This window comes from Rhinopithecus bieti, unplaced genomic scaffold (assembly GCF_001698545.2).
Source record: "Rhinopithecus bieti isolate Rb0 unplaced genomic scaffold, ASM169854v2 scaffold_2574, whole genome shotgun sequence".
Taxonomy (NCBI): domain Eukaryota; kingdom Metazoa; phylum Chordata; class Mammalia; order Primates; family Cercopithecidae; genus Rhinopithecus; species Rhinopithecus bieti.
Window position 1 is genome coordinate 6,622,491 of NW_016804493.1, and position 23,640 is coordinate 6,646,130.

At 40.4% G+C, this 23,640-nt stretch overlaps 1 protein-coding gene across 1 annotated transcript in view; it reads right to left on the bottom strand.

The window, feature by feature from the left end:
- HYDIN (HYDIN axonemal central pair apparatus protein) overlaps positions 1 to 23,640 on the bottom strand; it is a 442,332-nt gene that overhangs the window by 247,331 nt on the left and 171,361 nt on the right. Inside the window, exons 14-18 of the mRNA XM_017868754.1 lie at positions 18,698 to 18,933; positions 16,685 to 16,785; positions 14,115 to 14,250; positions 11,561 to 11,725; positions 9,612 to 9,764 (exon numbers count right to left, since the gene is read on the bottom strand). Coding sequence (XP_017724243.1) covers positions 9,612 to 9,764; positions 11,561 to 11,725; positions 14,115 to 14,250; positions 16,685 to 16,785; positions 18,698 to 18,933 — 791 coding nt within the window. The remainder of the gene's footprint in view (positions 1 to 9,611; positions 9,765 to 11,560; positions 11,726 to 14,114; positions 14,251 to 16,684; positions 16,786 to 18,697; positions 18,934 to 23,640) is intronic.

Below are 23,640 nucleotides of genomic sequence, written 5' to 3' on the forward strand. Positions count from 1 at the left end.
AAAAAAAAAAAAAAAAAGAAGTAAAATAAAAATAGACATGTAGGATAGTACAAGAATATATATATATATATATATAATATACACACACTGGTGTGTGTGTGTGTGCATGTGTATGTTTTCTTAATGAAGGTAACAGAAAGAATGTCAGAGAAGAAACATTTGAAGAGATAATGGCTGAGACATTCCAGAATTTAAGGCTCAAATCCTCTGATACATTAAAGAGAAAATTTAAGAAAATCAAGGATAAAAACACAATCTTAAGAGAAACTAATGAGAAAAGACAAGTTCCTTATAAAGGAACAATAATCAGACTAACAGCAAAATTTTTATCACCAACAATTAATGCCAGAGGTCAATCTTCAAAGAGTGGAAAGAAAAGAGAAAAACCATCAAACAGAATCATATGCTCAGCTAAACCAAGCATCATAAACTACGGACCTCTAGCATTAGAAAGACATAATTTAGTAAAAAGAAACATAACCACAAAAAAAGCAGAGAAATACAAGAAATAAAAGAAGAAAAAAATCAACCAACTATTTTGGTAACTAGTGAGTGATACAGAATAGACTCACAGGGCAAAAATTCTCCTGTGCTCTGCCTATTCATCTATCCCTCCCACTAATCTCTGGCAAGCACTAATCTTTTTACTGTCTCCATAGTTTTGCCTTTTCCAGAATGTCATATAATTGGAATCATACATATGTAGCCTTTTCAGGTTGGCTTCTTTCAGTTGGTAATATGCATTTAAATTTCCTCCATGTTTTTTACCATTTTAAATCATAAGACAGTATTTGGAATAATTTTATACCAATACATTTGCAAACTTTGATAAAATTTTAAAAAGTCTAGAAAAATTTAAATCTGAATAGTCATTATGGAAAATCATTCATTAGTCACAATTTCCATACATTTCCATTAATCTCCTAACATCCATAGACACACCAGGATCCTGAGACTAAATGGTTTTATCATTAAGCAATGGATCCTACTTTATATAATGATTATATAAGATCTTTTCCAAAGATGAAAAAAAGAGGTAAGGATAACTCACATGATAAGAATGCAGTATTCTTGATATCAAAACCAGGGAAATGTAACATAAAAAATGTAAAACAACAAATGCAAAAATGTAAGTAATATGATAGCAATTATATCAATAGCATACTTGAATAATAGTATGTTATGGTTGGTTGGATTCACCCCAGGAATGTAAAAGTGATTCACAACCAGAGAATCTGTTAATTGAATTTGTTATATTAACAGGTAAGGAAAAAAAGCTATAAATCATCTGAATAGATACAGGAAATGCATTACATTTCAGCATGTGTTAATGACAACAAATAAGAAACGATTAGAACTTTCTTAATGTGACATAGGCATTTACCAAAAGTCTATAAGAGATGTTATGCTTAAAATGAAACATTTGAGGCTTTTTGATTAATGTGGGGAATAAGACAGAGATGTCTTATATAACCTCTACTATTCAGCATTGCATTGAAAAGCCTATCTCATGCAATGAGTCAGGAAAAAGCAGCAAAGAATTAAGGATTGGAAAGGAAACTTGCAGATAAAAATCTACAAACAGAACCAATGAAGAGATGTGTGGCAAGATTGAAAGCTGATACAAGAAAATTCAATAGTGTTCCTATAAATTATTATCTAGTTAGAAAATGCAATGCCAAAAAGGTACCATTCACAAAAAGGAACTTAGGAGAGATGACAAAGGACGTTTAAGACCTTTATGAAGAAAATTATAAGCCTTAATTAAAGGACATAAAAGAAATCCTAGTAGATATTCATAGTAAAGTTCCAGTGTTTATTTTCTAGGTGTGCAAATTTGAGCTACTTATTTATCATCCCTGTGCCTCATTTTCCACATTGGTAAAATAGAGATAATAATAAAATCTACCTAATTAAGTTGTTGAGAATCATGTAAAATAATACATACAAAAGGACTTAGAACAGTGCCTGATATATAACAAGTGTTATTATTGTTATTATTAAGCTGTAGCTTTTAAGACAGTAAGGATAGTGATACTGAGATAGATAAATGGAATATAACAGAAAGCTCAGAAACCTACCTAGGCACATATGAAGTTTGAAGCATAACAGAGGAAGCAATATTAATGCATGAAAAAAGGAAAGAGTAGCAAGAACTGGTGATAGGATGAATGGCTTTCTTCATGAAAAAAACAGACTTTACTTGCCTTAGATAAAAAAATAAACTTAGCTGGATTAAAGGCATGAAAAGTAAGAGTCGAAACCTATTCAAAAAGGAGGACAGGGATGGATTTCCTAAACCACACATAGAAAACAGATATGGCTGGCCGCAGTGGCTCACACTTGTAATCCCAGCACTGGCTGAGGTGGGTGGATTGCTTGAACCCAAGAGTTTGAGACCAGCCTGGGCAACATGATGAAACCCCATCTCTTCAAAATTTACAAAACTTAGCAGGGCATGGTGGCGTGTGCCTATAGTCCCGGCTACTTGGTGGCTGAGGTGGGAGGATGGTTTGAACCTGGGAGGTGGAAGTCTGCAGTGAGCTGTGATTGTGCCACTGCACTCCAGCCTGGGTGACAGGATAAGAACCTGAAAAAAAAACGAAAGTAAGAAAAGAAGGAAACAAAGAAGGGGGGGGGGGGGGGGGAGAGAGAGAGAGAGAGAGAGAGAGAGAGAGAGAGAAAGAGAAAGAAGAAAGAAAACAGATACAGTGAAGAAAAGGATTCATAACATTGACATCAAAACTAAAAATATCTTTAAAAAATCCAAAACTTCATTACAAAGAAAGGGCTAGTATCCACAATATATAACATCTATAAACAAATAATTGATAATAGATAACTGACAGAAGAGGACACCTGAATGAAACAGTAATAAGTAATATTAATAAGGGATATACAAATTAAAACTACAATAAGATATCATTTCATGTTCAGACTGACAAGAACTTGAGTCAGACCACACTAAGTTTTAGCCACTACATAAATAGATACCTCAAACCCTCCTGGAAGGGCACATTGATATAATCACTTTGGAGAGTAATTTGGCAAGATCTAATGAGGCCGAAAATGTACCTACCTGAAGAGGCAACAAATTCCACTCCTAGATATACTCCCTATTTGCGTACACCCAAAAACTCTTGCCTGTGTACACAAGGAGACAAGTATTCTATTCACTGCAGCATTGTTATAGTAACCCAATTGTCAACAAGTAGGCAAAGAAATAAACATAATAAATGGTAAATGGAGTATGCACAGCAACTAAAATGAAATAACTAGATGTATAGGCATTAACATGGATAGATGTTGGAAACATAATTTTGAGCCTGAAAAATAAGCTGCAGAATGTCACATGCAGTGATATGATTTACATACATTTTAGAAGCAACAAAATGTCACAATATAGTATTTATGAATACATATAATATATGTTATGTAATAAAATATAAAGACATGGCTTGGACACACATCAAATTCATGATACGGTTGCCTCTGGGCAGAGAGAAAGGACATAGGACTGGCAAGGAGAATCTATGGAGCTCCATGGACATTAACATTAATATTTGATTTCTTTAAGTAAAGGATCTGAGGCAAATAAATGTGGGGAAAGATTAACATGTGTTAATTTTTATGTCAAGTATATCTCTTGATTTTTTCTGTATTAAAATATGTTTCATATACATAGTGTCTGACCTCCAGAATTAAATAATTCTATGGTGGAACAGACAGAAAATAGACTCAAATGTAGAGAAGCTGAGTGATGACTGACTTTTATCATGCAACCTTGGCCAATTCTCTTAACCAGAAGAATCTCGGTTATCTGATCTGCTGAATGAGGACATTGCAGACCTTAAGGCGGGTGGGTATGTGTTGAGAACACAGCACGTGCTAGGCATGAATCACATTAACACAAGAGCTGGGCTGTGAGCTAAAAACTAAATAGTATACTGTAAATACATCTTAGGAAACAAAGCTACTATTTTGTAAAATCCATCAGAAACAAAAAGAATATAAGGAGGCTTAACAACTGTAGTTGGTCTCTGATTCATGTACGTTTCTTTCCTTTTCCTTATGCCTTTTCCTCATCATTTCCCTCCACAGATGTAACAATTTAGAGGGCAGAGCTAATCTACTCATTGAAGCCTGAGAAACAGCCCATTCTATCTCCTCTTCACACACAGTGTGGGGTGGAATAGCTTAATGATGTCATCTGTCAAAAGGCCCTGGAGTCTTAGTGTTTGTCCATTAGAAATGTCTCTAGCATGGAATCTTCTAATACAGTCAATTCCCCAAGGAGAAGACAGAGTTTCAGATCTACAGTGAGCTCCATGCAGGGGTGATGCAGTGTACGAGGCATAGCTGCAGTTTTCTACAGACCAGTTGCTACAAGAAGTTTAAAATGAGCTCTCTGGTAATAGCCACAATTTTCACTCTCCGAAAATGGATAGAGTCCGGCACTGACAATCTCCCTTGATGTTAAATGCCTGCCAGCCAATTTCTTTCTGAGTTTCTCTATTTCTTTTGTTAAAGTAGGGGACATAACTTTGAATTTTAAACTTCTACTAGCTATACTAGTGAAGAATTTTTACACACATTTACATACATAACTAAATGCTCTATGTTATACCACAAAGGATAAAAAAGAAAGTGAAAAAGTAAATTATGTGTCTTTATTTCAGATATACAATTGAAGGAATTTTGGTTGGCTGAAAAATGGCATTGTGGAGATAATTTGTATATGTACATTTCAACACCTCTCTGCATAAAATGAAGTGTATCCAGTCCTTTTCTCTACTTCAGAAATACTCCGTAATTTCTTCTCCTGCCCTTTTAACAAATCCTACTCCTCTAGGTGTGTCTACCTTAAAGGGTCATTTATGAACATGAAACCAGGCTCCTTTCACCATTTCCAAGTCCCTTTTCATAATCACTGCTGGGGTAAAGTTAGGCAGTTCATTAGCACAGAGGAAAAGAGAAGGAATCGGAAGTCAGACCACTGCCGCCAGAACCAGGCCTGTCACTTACAAGTTGTGGCAATTAACTTAACCTATTTCTACCCGGTTAAAAAGGGATAATAACAGTATTTTCTCACAGAATTGTAGTAAATGAAATACTGTATATAAAGTGACAAATAGGTAGAATGAAATAGATGCTAGTCAGAATTAACTTAGTGTCACCATATTGTCATCATTATAATTGTTAAGCCAGCTGCTAAGTGCTGGAAAGTCAGTGCAGAGACTACTGTCATTTAAAGGAGACAGACACATCAACAAATACATATAGAAAGCGGGTCCCTACTTAAATGAGGAAATAACCCAGTGGCTGAGGGTCTGAAGAAGCTTTGAAAGCCCAATAATTCTCCCTTGCTGCCGTATCACTGTGTATGGCTGTGGCAAGTGACAAAGAAAAATAAGTGTTTTAAAAGAACCATGCTTGGATGAGGCATCTGAATTCCTATTTCCTGAATCCAGGAATTCTAAGTATCTCTTTACAATGACCTTTCCCTGCAGATCACGGAGGCAGAAGGCCGCTACAAAGATGTCTTGGTGCCATCTGAGTCCCAAGGTGGCACTGACATCTGGACCCAAGGTTTGAGCTAAAGGTAGCCAAGGCTGAATTAGAGCCAAGAGCAAAAAGAAAATGATTCCAGATGCTTCCAAACAAGTGCCGAGCAAGGCACTTCCTCTGCCTAGCAAGGGGCACCCATTAAAAGGAGGCATCTGTCCTCCAGCCCAGTGCTGAGGTCCCTAGGGCCCTGGGGCACTGCTGCATCCGCACCCTTATTTCCGCCGCTCACAGGGAGGGGAAAGTCTCTCTCCCTGGCAGAGCTCCCTGCATACAAGCAGAGTCCACATTCTCCTGCCAACAGGGCATTTCCATTCTCCATTCTCACATTCTGACTTTTTTTTTCTCTCCTCCAAACCAGAGGTGCCTTATTCGATTGTTCCAAATAAGTCAGCCTGCTGGGAACTGTTGGTGGAGGCTGATATTCCAGGCACAGGCATTCCAAAGCAAAGGAGAGCCTACTGCTCCAGGTCACAAAATACTCTTCCTTGTACTAATCAACTTTTTTTTACACTTAAAATAAATTTTTAATGGAATATAAAAAACATAATCTTCACTGTTTCTTCCTTCCATACTATATGAAGAGGTCCCAGGTGTTTTTAAAAATCATTTTTTTCTGTATAGTGTTTGTTTCTGAGAAATTACAAATTGCTCTAAGTGTCATTTATTTTCTAACATCACTGTGGAGGTAGGCTTCCAGCTTCCCATCTCCTGACACCTCTGGCTGATAACAAACAGACGCTTCATGTGAAGGGTGAATCTAATCACTGTGGTGCTGTGCTGTGTGGCCACACATGAGGCTGAGTGTGACAGGTGGCTGACAGTGACTGCCACATCTGGGAAGGGCTGACATTCACCCATGGCCAAAAGAGGAGAGAGAATGGCCCCTCCTGTCACAGCATCCAACAAGAAAAGAGAAGAACTTCCAGCACCTGAATTTGTAATAGGCTTGGGGAATAAACTATTAATTGAAGCTCTCTCCTAATGCTTAGTAATTCCTGTAAGAATGTGTTTGAAGGTTTGGTACTGTACATCAAGTTGAAATTTTTCAGTTTCCTTCCACTGTAGTTAATTTCAAATTAGCATAATTCAATTTTTATAACGTTAATACATATCATATTTACTAGGACATCCAACAAAAATCTCAGCTGAAATAAGAGTTTAATTTTCCCCTATGAGAACTACTTGGAGTTGAAACCACTTTTCTTTTTTTCCATTTTTGTTTTCTTTCTTTTTTTTTTTGAGACGGAGTCTCGCTCTGTCACCCAGGCTGGAGTGCAGTGGTGCCATCTCAGCTCACTGGACAGAGATTGACTCTTCCTCTCCCAGCATCAACTCAACACTGAACCAGGAAGCAACACTTCCTAAGCAGTACCCTGTGCTTTCTACCAAACATATCAATTAACTAATTGGATAAAGACTAGCAAAAATGTCTTTTCTATAGGATTTTTCTTTAAACATTATGAAACAATATTCTTTACATGAGATTCACACAGTGCTACAGCATGATTGGGGTTGTGTGAAAACCTCTATTAAAAAGACCAGTGACTGTATGTGAATGTGGCTGCCTTCATAATGAGTAAAGATAGATGATATTAAAAATAAATAATGATGATAAATGGCTGCTAATTGGGACCAATGTGTCTGGTAAGCTGTCACAAGTCAGCAGAAAATAACATTCCTTAAATTTTATGAAATTAATAATACTTGATTATTCAGAAATACCTGACAAATGCTGAAACTAAATGTTCGTTCTCATTCAAATGCAATAATTTGATGATAGGCAGAAGGCTATACAATTAAACATTTTATATTTAAATTCAGAAAACTATTTCCAAAATCAAGAATACTTTCAATTATTGAATTAGAAATTCCTAAACTCTACAAAACCCCCATCATTTCATGTCTGTTCTTGTGCAAAAAAAGTAAAAATTAGCTTATAGAAGACAAGCAGGTCTAAACGTCATTACGAAATACAGTTGACCCTTGAACAACAGGAGTTTGAACTGCATTGGTCCACTTATATGTGGATTTTCTTCCACCTCTGCCACCCATGGGACAGTAAGACCAACCCCTTTTCTCCCTCCTCCTCCTCAGTCTACTCAATGTGAAGATGATGAGGATGAAGATCTTCATGATGATCTACCTGCACTTAATGAATAAGTATATTTTTGCTTCCTTATGATTTTCTTAATAACATTTCTTTTCTCTAGCTTACTTTATTGTAAGAATACAGTATGTGATACATATAACATACAAAATATGTGTTAATAGACTGCTATTGGAAAGGCTTCTGGTCAACAGTAGGCTGTTAGCAGTAAGTTTTTGAGAGGTCAAAAGTTATATGTTTCTTTTGCTGTGCTGAAGCTCTTTGATTAGGACCCACTTGTCAATTTTTGTTTTTGTTGTAATTGCTTTTAGAATCTTTGTCATAAAATCTTTGCCAGGGGCCGTGTGCAGAATGGTATTTCCTAGGTTATCTTCCAGGATTTTTTTTTTTTTTGAGACAGAGTCTCGCTCTGTCACCCGGGCTAGAGTGCAGTGGCCAGATCTTGGCTCACTGCAAGCTCCGCCTCCTGGGTTAATGCCATTCTCCTGCCTCAGCCTCCCCAGTAGCTGGGACTACAGGCGCCTGCCACCTCGCCCGGCTAGTTTTTTTTGTATTTTTTAGTAGAGACAGGGTTTCACCGGGTTAGCCAGGATGGTCTCGATCTCCTGACCTCGTGATCCGCCCGTCTCGGCCTCCCAAAGTGCTGGGATTACGGGCTTGAGCCACCGCGCCCGGTCTATCTTCCAGGATTTTTATAGTTTTAGGTTTTACGTGTAAGTCTTTCATCCATCTTGAGTTGATTTCTGCATATGGTGTGAGGAAGGGGTCTAGTTTCAATCTTCTGCATATGACTAGCCAATTATCCAAATGCCATTTATTGAATAGAGAATATTTTCCCCATTGCTTTTGTCAACTTTGTTGAAGATAAAATGGTTGCAGGCTGTGTGGCATTATTTCTGGGCTCTCTATTCTGTTGCATTGGTCTATGTGTCTGGAATGAAATCATGTCCTTTGCAGCAATACGGATGGAGCTGGAGGCCATTATCCTAAGCAAATTAACGCAGGAACAGAAAACCAAATATCACACAAAGAAGGGAACAAGAGACACTGGGACCTATTTGAGGGTGAAAGGTGGGAGGAAGAGAAAATATAAAAACTACCTTTTGGATACTATGCTTATTACCTGGGTGATAAAATAATCTGTACACCAAACCTGTAACATACAATTTACCTATGTAACAAACCTACACATGTACCCCCTGAAACTAAAATAAAAGTTTTTTAAAAAAGTTATATGTGAATTTTCAACTGCGTGGGGGTTTGGTGTCCCTAATCCTCACATTGTTCAAGGGTCAACTGTACATAAAAATGAGACAAAATGATTTCTAAAACCATTTTACATCTATTTTGTATCTGTCTTTGCTGTTTACTTTAATTTCTGTTTTTGGTGAATACTCTCCTGTATTTCACACATCCTTACAAACTACCTTAAAATACTGCTAGAAGGAAAAGAGAACAAAAATAGAATAAACACACCAACACATTTGTAGCCAAAAGGACTCAAATTAAAGGCAGCACTTTTAGTTAAAGAGACATCTAAAAAGTGTTTTTTTTGAGGGCTGGAGCTGGGCTTAGGTACAGTCCAGGAGAGGAGCTTGTTGACCTCTGAAGCATCTTCCTGAACTGGGATTCTATTGATTATACTTGCCTGTTTACCAAAACACATGCACACTGTGTTTCTTAATCAACAAAAGTATTATAATAGGTATCCCTTAAGCTAAGGCATCCCTTAATCAACAAAATTATTAATTGATGCATAAATTATGTTAATAATTCATTATAATAAACAAGAATTGGGGATGGGAATGACGTGGTTTAATGCAACAACGTAACCATGCAAATCTCTGCTTCTGGTGATCATTTTCAAAGACATGTTGCAAAAATAGGGCCATTGCCTATAAGCCAAAGCTGTGTTTTATCATGTCCCGTGACTTACCATGCATGCCCGGAAAAATGCAGGAATGAAGGACTGGTTGCATAGGTTGAGAATCCTGGAAGAGTCTTTTAGGACGTAGATACTGCCAAAGTCCACTTGATTGGGATGGACATAGATAACTGGGCCTTCTCCAGTGCTCTTTAAGTGACATACCTGAGTTCCGCCAGAGAGAAAGAACACTGGAACAGCTGGAAATGGCTAGCCACTTTTAGCCATTCCTTCAATAAAAAGCAAGGGCATAAGAGGATGCTTATGAGAACTGGCGCCCCTTCCCACTGGTGTGCTGTGGTCTCAGGGACATAGCGAGGGCCATGCTGGTCAGACTTGTGAATCCAGCCTGGATTTCCTCCCCAGAAAGGATGTGCAGCTTCCCAGGTCAGCCCAGAGCTATGCACTGAGGGGAAACCAGATTCTGGGTCCCCTCCATCCCACACAGCACTCCAGCCTCAACAACACTTAGTACAGGGTTAAGGGTCAGCACTGTGGCTGGGTTTGAGTTCCAGTTCTGTTGCTTTACAAGTGGTGTGGTAGGGCAGGGCCACTGCACATAGTTGTGAGGGTTGGAGATTGAAATCCACTTTGCTCTGCTCTCTTCTCCCTGTCCCTTGAGCCAGGCACTGTGTCTGCCTGAGGAAGGTGGCCCTTTTCTTTCACAGAGTTCTGGCTGCTCAGCAAGCTACCCTCTCATGGGCTGCATCTGTGCAGGAGGGTAGGGGAGGGGAACAGTGAGCCTCGTGGGGGACCTGAACTGGTGGCATGTTTTGGGGTTGGCCTACCTTGGTGATGCTGCTTTATAAGTTAGGTGGCTTATCTATGGCATCTTATATGGAAGAGATAAAAGCAAAATCCTAGTGTTTTACGCTCTCTAAGCACTCAGAGTCACGTCAAAGAAATGTAAGGTGACATCACTAGTTCCCAAGAAAACCACATGTCTAGGAATACAGAGCCTGTTGGGCAACCTCCTGTAGGATTCAATGTTTATCCTTCAACTCAGCCTAAGCAGTGGAGAGCTTTCCATGAATCCCTCTTCCTCTTGGAGAGACTATTTCTCTTAACAGCTTGACTTGAGTAGGCTAATATGAGCCATAAGTCAAGTCAATATACAAGAAAAACTCAGGCGAACAGTGAAAGAAACTGATCTCCCAGCCCATAGGTGACAAACCAGTGATACCCAAACCTAGCTTTGCACCAGGAACAACCAAGGAGCTTATTAAACATACAGATGTGCTGACTCCTGTACAGATGTGCTGGCTTCCTCCCCTTGGAGATTCTGATTTAAAAGGATTAGAGAGGCTGGGCGCGGTGGCTCACACCTGTAATCCCAGCACTTTGGGAGGCCGAGGCAGGCGGATCACGAGGTCAGGAGATCGAGACCATCCTGGCTAACATGGTGAAACCCCGTCTCTACTAAAAATACAAAACAATTAGCCGGGCGTGGTGGCGGCGCCTGTAGTCCCAGCTGCTCGGGAGGCTGAGGCAGGAGAATGGCAGGAACCTGGGAGACGGAGCTTGCAGTGAGCCGAGATCACACCACTGCACTCCAGCCTGGGGGACAGAGCAAGACTCTGTCTCAAAAAAAATAAAAAAATAAAAAAATAAAAGGATTAGAGAAGGGTCTAATGGAGTGTGTGTGTGTGTGTGTGTGTGTGTGTGTGTGTGTGTGTGAGAGAGAGAGAGAGAGAGAGAGAGACAGAGAGAGACTCCTGGTATCCTGTTAGGTTTAAGGATGATTGCTATAAAACACTGCTTCTATTAGATGTAGCCACAAACAGATTCCATAAAGTCACATTGCACTGGTATTTTACCATTGCATAGTAAAAACATAAAACCCTACAACTCCAAGAAACTGGGACATATGTGAATACGGTGTGGGCCTTAAATGAGAAAGCTCAAAATGTTTGAGAAGAAGCACAGCAATTTCAACTGCAGTTCTGAAAATGGACTCTCACCAGAGGGGGATCCTGGCTCCCAAAGATCGAGATGTAAACCGTGGATCTGTGTTCTCCAGTGACCTGGGTCTCCAGGGCCAGTGGTATGTGGATGGTGCTGCTAGGTGGGATGACCCCACTAGGGGTGGGGCTGGAAAGCAGCACAGCAGGCACCTCCTCACACACCTGGGGGAGAGAAAACCAGAGGGGTAAGGGCAGCACAGCATGGAACAAATAGTGTATTCGCTTATTTTGAAGTAAGTGTTTTCCTGAGTCCATAGAGGTCTTTTAGAAATGCCTTATTATTCAAGCCAGTAAATGGGGATGAGCACCCCAATTGGGCCAAAAGGAAGTTTGGTTAAGTGGGGTATGCATGAGGCCCAAAATTCAAAGTGCCCAACACAGCAAGATACAGAATTATCCACAACACAAATAAGTTCAGGGCAACAGCTTTCCACTTTCCTTAGGAAAAGGAAAAGGCCCACTTTCCACTTTCCAAGTTCCTTAACCTGGCCCTCTGCACCCTCACGCATCGTCCCGGCTCCCTCGCCCTTTGTGCTCTATCAATAGAGGCCGCTAGTGTTTCCTGAATCCATGATGCTGCTTCTCACCTCCAATCCTTTGCACTTGTGGTGACTCCTCCTAGAATGTCCGTTCCCGTCAACCCATCTGGCACACTCCTCTTGAATTCTCCCTCCATTCCTCAAGGGCTCTAGGGTGGGAACCTTTCCTCTGTCCCCAGGGAGCATCCTGTGCAGTCCTTTTCCACAGCATGCACTGGACAGCACCATGCCACCTGCATGTCCCGCTGACAACTTCTTAGCACACAGCAGGGGCCTCTCCTCTCTACATGCCCACTTTTTGACCCAAAGCATATGCTCAGTTTTTAAAGTGAGGAATGAATGAATGGATGAACGAATGAACAAGTGTCCAGTGTTGACCAATTTGTGTTTCTCAGAAACCTGTTCTGCAGCATATTACCAGCTTTTATGCAACAAGAACACAAATAAAAAATTTTAAATGCCACTGTATAATCTTGGGAACCATTTTCCAGAGCCTCTGCTGCTGGGGAGGAAGACAGAGCACACAGGTGTCACCTGCCTGGGGTACACCACAGTCTCTCTGCATCTGGTCTGGCCTAACATGGCCCAGTCTAACTCCTCCCTGTGGCGCAGTGCTCCACCGAGCCTTATGACAGCCTGAGGTCAGACTGATCTCTTTACCTAGGTTTTGATATCTTGCTCATTATGCATTTTTTTTGGAATTAATTTTGATTTCTTACAATATGGCATAGAAATACTAAGTATCTTGACTGAGTGCTTGGCTTTCCCTTAAATTCTGTGCCCAAGGCAAGTGCCTCATCCTATGCCCAGCCCTGCTGTGCAGAAGCAACTCCCCCTGACCCCAGATGCAGGCTCCACTCTGAGTTCTTGAAATGATCATGCGCTGAGAAGGGTTGACCTGCTGTGGCGCTTCTGAGTGGGTGTCAGACCCTGTCTCCCCTCACCCTCACCCTTGGCTTCTGGTTCTGTCTCAGAGAAACTCATAGAACCATTCTATTTATCTCTTACATAACAGCCCTGTGACTCATGAAAGGTAGCTGTGTTATCCTAGCTAAGTCTATTTATTCTGTTTCAGATTAAACACACACATGACTGGATTTGCAGATGCCATGGATTGTCATTTTGGTTACTGTGAACATGATGCCTTTTTTTCCAAGTTTCCATTAGAAAAACACAATGACAACATCTGAAGACAAAATTCTGGCTGTGTTCTGACCAGCAGCTATCTCCTTCCTTTATCTGAATGTGGTAATTCTCTGCAGGAGCCTAAACCTGCCTTGGTTCTGTGACCTTCATATTGCTGTTTTAACTCCCATTGATTTTGTAGCCAAATAAACCCCCACATGATATTTGTGCATACAGTTTAGTTAGAATATTGTACTTATATAACTGAGTTTTATACCCAAATGTATTCTTGGTAAACTGCATCTCAGTAGTAACCTTCCATTACTCTAATCTGCACAGATTTTTAAAAAATTGTTTATCCACCTGTGTTTAACTGCTTAGTCTCCCACCTAACTGGGCGTAGTGGCATATGGACAGACGCATTTCATAAAACATCAAGAGACAATTCCTCCTTTCTTATTCCTGTATTGTCTCTAGCTTTCTGGTCCAACAAATCTACTTATAAATATTGCATTACTTACTGATGCCATTCAAATCACAGCCATGGACATAATGAAAACTCCTAGCTCATTTCCCATGCATGGTTAGTTCACAGGCAATTATTTGCAGGTGCAATTCTGCATGTTGGCTTAATTGACACTTTCCCTTCTTTATCAAGGGTAATTTCCCTGGGAAATTAACAACAGTTTACACCTGCAGCTGTCCAGGCATGCAGCTAGCAATCCAACTATGACTTTATAACCCCATCCTTACGACTATCTAAGGGTTAAAAATCAGCATTACTTAAGGTCATGTGTTCAGGGATGTGGCACTTCAGAGGGATTTCTCTTTCTCATCAAGGGAACCCAATGGAAGAATTAATACTGAAGAAGGAGAAAGGAACTCACCTGAGGCTGGACCTCATAGAATCCTGGGAGGTCATCTTGATTGGCAAGCTGGAGTGTTTTCTCATACGGGTACTTCAGGAAGCAGTGCCCAAAGTCCACCTCTGTGTTGACTAGGTGGAGGGCAGGTACAACACACCTGCTCACAGAAGCCCATCACACAATTCAAAACAGAGAGCTTGTTTACATACAGAAAACATAGAGCCCCAAGTGAGATACATTTGTCAGTGTCACATAGTAGTTTTTCTCTAATAACCACATTAGTCACTTTCAAAGCTTCTCTCCTCCTCTCTTCCCTGTCTCTTAGCCCCCAGTCACCACTTTTTAATCAAAAAAGGACTAGAGGCAGAACTCCTTGAAGAGCTGTCTGGTGGGTAATGACTCACATTTCCATTGTTTTATATATTTGGCTTTCTTTGGGCAAGGGGTGCCATGGCGCAAGATCCTTAGGGTAATGAATCTGTTTCCATGCCAAACAGGGTCAATGCCACCAGCATGTGGTCCTAAGTAGCTGTGACACTTTGGGCCAGTCAGAAAGCCCCCTAAGGACTAGCGACAGCTCACACCATCTAAATCACAGTAATAATGCTAATTCCTATGCAGAACAGCTGTCTTGGATGCAGAGGCTCAGGTGGCTGCTTGGTCCAGAACTGGCACTGTGACAGGGTTGTCAGTGTGCCAACACGGAGGGGGTGAGGTGGGGGGAGAGGGAGGGAGGGTTGTATGCAGGAAAGAGAGGAGTTGAAGCCCTGTGTTTGCCATTGCTCTATTATTAGGTGACTTGGATTTTATTTGCTGTCTGTGACTCTCAATGTCTACTCTACCCTATGTCATTGTTTCAGTATAGTGCAATGGTGAAGAGTAACAGCTTTTGAATTTGCAGAGCCAGCTTCAAAGACTGACCTTACTAAGTACAACCTGTGCAACCTTGGGCAAGCTGCTTTCTGTCTCAGAGTCCCATTTCTCTCATTGGTAAAACGAGGATAATTCTAGGGACTGATATTGGCGTTATAAACTCTTCTTAGGGTGTTGGAAGAGCACAGCCCAGCACCAGGTAAGTGCCCAGTAAGAGGAAGTGAGCCTGTGGCAGAATCATGGCAGGCTGTCACTGCTGGCTCTCTGGAGAGTTACTTGAGGCTGCAGTTCTAAAAGCAATTCTTCTCTTAAGAGTCAGTGAGTAGTTCCTATAGATTATGCCAAAAATAAGGACATGAAAGAGCCTTTCTTTAACCCCAAAGTTTGTGATTTTGCATGAGTGTTCATTTTTAGTTGGAATGGAAGTTGTCTGTTGACCCAGTGACTTTCTTAAAGCTAATCCTTTACTGCTTGAAATACTGTGACTGAGAGGGGCTTATACTACTTGACTTGGGTCACAGAATATAAGTAGAAAACTCACAGCCTCTTTAGACCTTTTTTTTTTTTTTTTAATTTAGGATTTCCTATTGATAGTTGTAGGGAAAGGGGCTGGAAGTATCTGAATAAGCCTGCATAGAAAAGAAATGCAGGACTAGACTGAAAGGCAAACCTGGGCATAGAAAGGACCACATTAGGGTTTTTACTGTTTGTAAACAAAGGAAAAAATTAGGTCTTGAAGGAATACTAAGTAGGTCAAGGCAACACAGTGGGAACCCTAATTTAAGTTATTTCTGCACTGTTATTTATCTTCATCCAAGCCCAAGACACATGAAATGGTGTTGGTTATCTCCCCACCAACCAGCACATCTGCCCCATCTTTAAAGTGTATGTCTTACTAAGATTTACAAGAGATCTGAATTTCAGAGATTGACATATTAGCATAATTATCAGTTTTACTCAGTCATTTTCTCTATTTCCTATATATAGCATTTTCATACATACACCTTAAAGTCCCAGATCTGGACACCGATTGCTTTGGGAAGAGTGCGGCCCCAGGATTTTACTTAGGATCACATCATTATTAGTCGATGACACCACTACCCTCATCAGCACTGCTGCAATGACTGTAGCTTGGTCAAAAAGACACAGTCAACAAATGGCTGAGCCAGGATTTGAACCCAGCTGCCTCTCTAAAAAAGAGAGAGGAGTTGGAGATGGTTCTGAGGAGGATGCATTGTTAAAGATGAGTCCCATCTTGGGGGCCCACTCCTATCCTGCAATTCAAGTCACGGCCACAGTGTCCCAGGGCAAGGACCTCTTGGCTCTACAATCTTCCACTGTAGGACTGACAGCAACACCTTCCTGTTGCATAATTCTGGAGCGCTATGTTGAAAGATGAAAACAAAAACGAGCAGCTCTTCACCTCTTCCTGCTAAAACCTTTCTGGTTACATACTTTGAAAGTCAGACCCATTAGAGAGGGTCTGACCCATTTCTTCACTATTCTCAGGATTCTTTGCCTAAGTTCTACAAGACACACACACTTCTTATCTCCACTAAAGGTGCGTTAGAAACATTTGCTACTTTGTCATTTGAATTCTCAGGAAGGCAGGACAAACCCAGTGTGCTTGGGTTGGCAGGCGAGCTGCCTTCTGGGAGGCAGCCCATGACTGGAGGCTCAGGGGAGACTTGGGAGAAGAGCAAGTTGGGGAGTGATACCTGGCTGTAATTAAGAGCGCCAGCACCTCTTCTCCAATGCCCTCCACGTCCACGACCAGTGCGAGCTCGTATTTCTGCACAGTGTTGGAGCATAAGGTCACCTGGAAAGAAAAAGGTGGCAAGTTGCTCTTCTAGAAAGCACGTTCTCTCTACGGGGCGAGTTTCTAAAAAGCACGATCTCTCTGCAGGGGAGAGAGGAGCCCCTGGAGGACTAACGCTGATCGGTGTGGTTTCTAAGTGCTTTATGGATATATAGTATTTTACATTTTTAGTTGAACAAGTTACATTGTGGGGTCAGGACATGCTGGGTGTTTTCAAAGGCCAGGGTAGAAACCAAATGACTTTTAGTACAATGGCTTTGCTCATTTCTGAGGGGGTTTTGTCAAATAAGCCACATACCTGCATAAGGGAAAAATAAGCATGAACGATGAGCAATATCAAGCCAACTTTAATTACTGCAATTTAAATTGTCCCCCACTTCTGGGCTATATGAATTATGAAAATGTAATATACTAGTAAAACACTATAGCTCAAGTTCTCTTACAGTAAAATAAGTGGCAATAACCATGCCAGTTCCAGAAAATGGTGGAAGAAAGCAGTTAGTCTGCTTTACCAAAATCTTGCCCCCACCATCCCACATTCTTTATTACAGCAGAAAATAGAAAGTTCCAAAGAAAGGTCTATTTGAGGACAATAGAATGTGGTCAAAACATAAACAGATTTCAGAACTCATTGGTACTTAGATTCCAATTCTAGCAAGTTGGAGTTAAGTAGTAATGAATTGCACAGACAATTCATTTAAGAAGTTTAGCAGTTGCTAGGGGAGACTGAGGGTCAAGGGAGGCTGTTGGGGGGCTTAGAACATTTTACGCTGTGTTTTTATTTGCTGCTGTGAAGCTGTACATTTAGGCTTTCAGAAGCCTTGTTACAATTTTTAATTGCTTCAAAATTATATGTACTGGAAGAGATAGTTGCAAGTCTAGAAAACAGCTTCTGGCATGGGTTAAGGCTTTTCTATCTATAAATTATGTATCTGGTACTAATTAAAATGTTTTCAGTTGCAGAGGGGATCACTGGATGCTTTAAATTTGAATCCACAAAGACCTGGCTGAAATGCAGATCAGGAGGAAAACTGGAGCTTGGAGAAAGCTTTTCCAAATATAAAGGAAAAATAAAGTGAAGATGAAGTCATCGATTTGGAAAGAAACAGAGAATCCTAGTGTGACTGTAACCCCCTGTTTATGTATCTGGGCTGTGGCTAGAAGGAAGAACAAGTGGTTTTGGCAGAAGGCTGCTAGCAAGACGCTACATCTTTTAAAATCTTCCTGAGATACTTGGGAAGCAACAACAACAACAACAAACAACAACAGCAAAAGAAAAGAGGGAAGACAGTTAAGGGTGAAATAATTCCACTGGTGGCACTGTGAGGCCATAACCAAGGCAAAGCACTATCCTGACTGCAGACAAAACATGGAAGGATGAGTATTCCTCAGTATAAGGAAGCTGAATTCTCATGGCTTTTCCTGTGGAACTCAAGATAAGGCACTGTTAGTGATACCACATCCACATCCACCATGAATGAAGTCCAGATTTGGATCACAAAGCTGAATAAACTGGATATCATCTTTGGCATAACAGTGGCCATATATTGGTATCTAAAGGATCTGAGTCTGAAGGAAAGATAAACCTAAGTATCAATAAGTTCTGAAATCTGTTTATATTATTACCGATGGGTGTACTGTCTGGATAGCAGTGGCTTCACTAGAAATACCTAGAATCCACTCCTGTGGTGAAGGCAGTGCATCTAGATTAAGGTAAAGCCACTGGCGCAGTGCCCATTGCTTTGCCCAATGTATTTGTGTCTGGTTTATTTCCTTATAGGCTCACTTTTCCCTGTAAATTGACAGGCATCCCCTCCCGCTGACACTGGACAGCAGGAGGGGATGAGGGCCCAGTGGCTATTTTGAAGGCTCAGCTGCTTGGCTGTGTGTGCAGGAAGGCTATGCACTTTACCCTGATAGCAGCAAATCCCTGGGGGCGAATGGTGCCACAGTCAGGAGTGACGGTGAATTCTTTCGGTTTCATTGAGGATATTTCTTCCTTGGTCCAAGACGATCTTTTGTGGTCTGCATTCTGCTCGCAATATAAAATGCTTTTACGGCCAAGGCCATCCCCAGGGACACGCAGTTTGAAAGTCATGGGGACCAAAGAGGTATTATTGAGAGAACATATCAAGGTATGAGGAAACCCTGGAAAATAAAATAAGACGTGAGAAATAAAAGCCCCCCAACACCTCCCTTGACCCTCAATCTCCCCTAGCGACTGCTAAGCTTCTTGAATGAACTGTCCGTGCAATGCATTGCTACTTAACTCTAACTCATCCTAAATAATATTTTTATTGTTTCATTCCATTAACACATTTTCATTCATTAACATATCTATTCTTTTATTTATGCATTCACTTAATGAATATTTGCTATGCATTTACTATGTGGGAGGTTAAACACCAGATACAAAACAAGCCCCTTGATTGCCATCCAGGCCCTTCTGGGGAGGCAGCCTCTGTTAGTAGTTTGCTGAGTAGTCTTGCAGAAGTATATTTTGCATTTATTTCTTACATAAAAATATATAGTTTTGCATGGAATGATGCTTGCTCTTTTTATTTGCCAGTGTGTGAAAGAAAAAGCCTGCATGATTTTGCCTGCTGGGTGACCCAGAGCTTGCCAAGACATGATAGAGTGTGTCCTGGACCTGACTGGGGATCACACTCATAGGGCTGACGACACGGTAACAAAAAATAGCCTTTCCCAAGAGAGACTTTACGAACTGCTTTAGAGCCAGCCAGAGACTAACACCTGGCTTTTACCTCTCTTAGACAAAGCTGCTTTGTCATCATATTCAGCTTCGTTCCATGAGGCTCCTCTCTTGAGATGTGGATCTTCCTTGCTTGGCAAGCATACACTAAGCTCTGATTTTCTTTCTTTTCTTTTCTTTCTTTCTTTTTTTTTTTTTTTTGAGATAGAGTCTTGCTCTGTTGCCCAGGCTGGAGTGTAGTGGTACAATCTTAACTCACTGCAACCTCCACCTCCAAGGTTCAAGTGATTCTCCTGCCTCAGCCTCCTGAGTAGCTGGGATTACAGGTATGTGACACCATGCACCACCACGTCCATCTAATTTTTGTATTTTTAGTAGAGACGGGGTTTCACCATGTTGGCCAGGTTGGTCTTGAACTCTTGACCTCAGGTGATCCACCTGCCTTAGCCTCCCAAACTGCTGGGATTACAGGCGTGAGCCACAGTGTCCAGCCACTAAGCTCTGATTTTTGATTCCCGAGGTAGCTATTGAATCTGATACCACTTTCAGAACAAGAAGAATAATCTATAGACACAGAAGAACAAAAATGTGTATTTCTACTGGATGGAAATGCTATTCTTCTACCTTGAACTCTGCTGTAATAAAATGTACTTGGTCTCTTGGAGTAATGACTGTTGCTGTCAGGGGTATTTTGAGTTAATCTACTTCTGCCTCATGTCTCAGTTTTTGTCTACACATTAGGCCATTGGAGGAAACACATTCATGTATCCTTTGTTGATAACACTCCTGCCAACCTACTTGGAAGATATCTTTCACGGAAAAAGAACTGTGAGATTGAGTGCACTTGAAGGGTTATTCTTGGAAATTCCAGAGGTTTCCAGAGGAATTGCTTGAAAGTCAGTTTCACAATCATGCTACATGTGAGTTTCCTGAACTTACCAAATAACGACTCTTGAAAATGTAGATGGCTTACCCTTATTTGATCTGACCATTTGTGAGTTAGATGTTCTGTGAATGTGGAGCATATTATGGAAAGTGGGTTCTATAAAGATTCACGTGGGTCTTCCAAACCATTGCTCAGACTGCTTCCTTAAAGCCAGAACTTTTTCACAGAATAAAGCCAATTATGACCTTCTAATTACAACAATTTCTTGTACTAGTACCTGTAATATCCCATATTGCTTGTCAAGAAGCCTAAAGGAAGGGGATGCTGATTTGTTAAAGACTGAAGGTCATTAATAAGCACGTTATTCCTAGGTTTCTAGTTGCAACCAATCCTAATACTATTCTATCTACAGATCCACCTGAATGCAAGTACTTTACAGTTGCAGACCTCTATGCTCCCTTTTTCAGTGTCTAGTAAATAAAAAGTCAATATTTATCTGCCTTCTACGCAAATAATTAACAACATAATTGCACAGAATGTCTCAAGGATTCACAGAGGCACCTGATCTTTCTCCCAATACTTGTATAATGATTTAAAACACAACATTCTCAAGAGGTTCAATTCTCCTTCAAGATGCTTACTTTCACCTGACCTAAAAAGCCCCGAAGAAGAGCAGCAGAAACTAGCAGTGGAAGATCACAAGGCTGTGAAGGAAAAATTACAGTTCTTTAAAAATATGGTCTATTATTTGGAACATGACCTTTCTACTAAAGAATGGACCCTATCTAATGAGAGTATTAAATTGAGTCATCAACATGCAGGACTAAACACTAAATTATAATTGAGAGACTTTGAGGGATTCATGGAATATTTTAGACAATGGATTTTAATTTTCTAGTAGAGTAAAATCTCCACAAAGCAAAGGGAACTGTGTTGGCAGATCATTACGCAAATCAGGTGGCATTTTTGTCATTGTCCATAGACATAATTCAGAATATGGGAGATCAATAAGCACATATATCCAACTCATTTTGGACATATAAAATTTAGCCTCAGATTTAGAAAACAACATTGCCTAACATTGGGAACCTCTGTTCATTCCAATGGTCTCTGGAATACCAACTATGTCCCCAAATCTAAGACGGTCTTTGACAAAAATGTTTTACCTATGGTAAAATAGAAGAGATGAAATAATCTCTGAATAAGAATCAATGGGGAAATTTCTCCTCTGTAGCTGGGGATGTGGCTGGCTCCTGCCTCACTTCCTGCTACTATATCCAGAAACATTGTATAAGTGGGTTGTGGGTCTCTGGAATATATGTGGACTGGGCCCAAATCACAAAGTTCAGAATATATGCTTGTAATTGTAAATTCTTTGGATGGGTTTGAGCCTTTCTGTACAGAAAGATCACTGCTATGACTGTGACTAATAAATTGTAGACTATAATTTTCCCACCTGGGGAATGCCACCTTATACGACAAGAGTTTAAAAGAATTTTATAGTGTGTTAGCCCTTTGATAAAAATTTCACAATCCACAATCTTTGGGAAATGTAAAGCATAAAAATAGTATTACTGATCTTAAGTTGGCCCAGTTCTCTGAGGTTCTCATCATTCCTTGATGAAGAATTTTACCTTTAGCTCTGATGGCCATCGGATCTGATTAGCTCCCTCTGTAACTCATAGACTATTCACTTTATGAAATAATAACTAGAAGATCCATGTGATTACAAGTATTTCATCAATTTGAGTCAACCTTGCTTCATGCAGACATAACAAAATATTGTGAGAACCAGCTCATCTCTAAGTTTAAGAAGACTTAATCCTACAATCCCACCCTCAGAAGTCCTCCCCTCTTTCTACCTGAAGAATGAGTACCCTGAAAAATACACCAATGAAGGTCTTCTTCAGAGCCTTCTAACTGACCTCGCAGTTAAATTATGAGGTGGATATCTGAGGAAAAAGATGCCCATGGAAGCTAAATTATTGGCTGAAGACATGTTGAAAAATACTCTCACTGGAGATCTCAAATAGAGGTTTTCTAAAAAACAGAAAAAACCTTCAGAAGCAGATGACCCTCAGAAATAGACTGCTATTTCAAGTCCCTTAGAACAAGCAGACTTTACCCACAGCCGATAGCTTCTGCTCAAGACTGATGGGATGAGATTTTGTTAGATGCCTGACGTTACTGATTCTCACACTCTCCCTTGTGTACTTTTGTTTTTATCATTTTGCCTTTTTACTCCTTGTTTCCTATCTTAAGGTTATACAATTTTGATACACCCTGTGATGTCTCCCTTACTGTTATCGACAACTTGTTTTGGGCATGTTTTGCTCACACCTACTATGATCTCTTCTGCCAACCTTTCCAAGATCATTCTGTGATCATTACAATCTGGTTTTGCTCCTGACTTCCTACTTTACACCCTCCTAAGGTCAACTTAGATATTTCTCTTTGAGCTACATACTGCCAGTTTATATCAGTGCCACAGAAGAGACACCGGTAATGCATCTTTCAATGCTTTATCTGAACAACTCTGTCCCCAAATCCCAGATAGGTTATCATATTTTGTAATAACTTCTCTGTCCACATTATTCAATGGCCGAGTTCAATAAATACTTGGAGGTTTTCAAATTCCTTATTTTCATTCAACACATCCTTGTACCTCCTGAAAAATAGTGGGTTTGCAGATATTTATCTGGGCCTTTAGTGCATCAGCTAGCATGCCAGTTGTCATTTGGTCCATTTATTCTTTGACCCATCCAAGGATTCATCTGTGTCTCAATGTTCCTTCAAGGACAATCACCACCCAATTCTATTATCTGACTCTCTCATGCTACTGCAGCTGTAGTCAACAGAACTAATTACTGGTTATGTCATCCAACATCCAATCCTACCATCAAAAATCTTTATGGCCATAGAAATTTCAGAAACCAACATATAGTACTATTTACCCACCACCCATCTATCACATCATCATCAATTCCAGCAGACCCTGATGCAAAATCTATATCTTCACCACCAAGCAAATGAATGCCACACCTCCAACCCTAATCTATAACACTTTTTAGGACTGGAACTTAATGCCAATACAGGGATAATACTGTCAACTTTAGTTAGCTTCAAGTATTCCCCAGCACTATATTAGCCTCTGCAAACCTTTTTAAACCCCACCCAATATGTCTGTCATTCTGAAACAACTAAAATATTCCTCCAATTCTTGGCTTACTTCTGGAACGATCAGTCTCATTTTTGC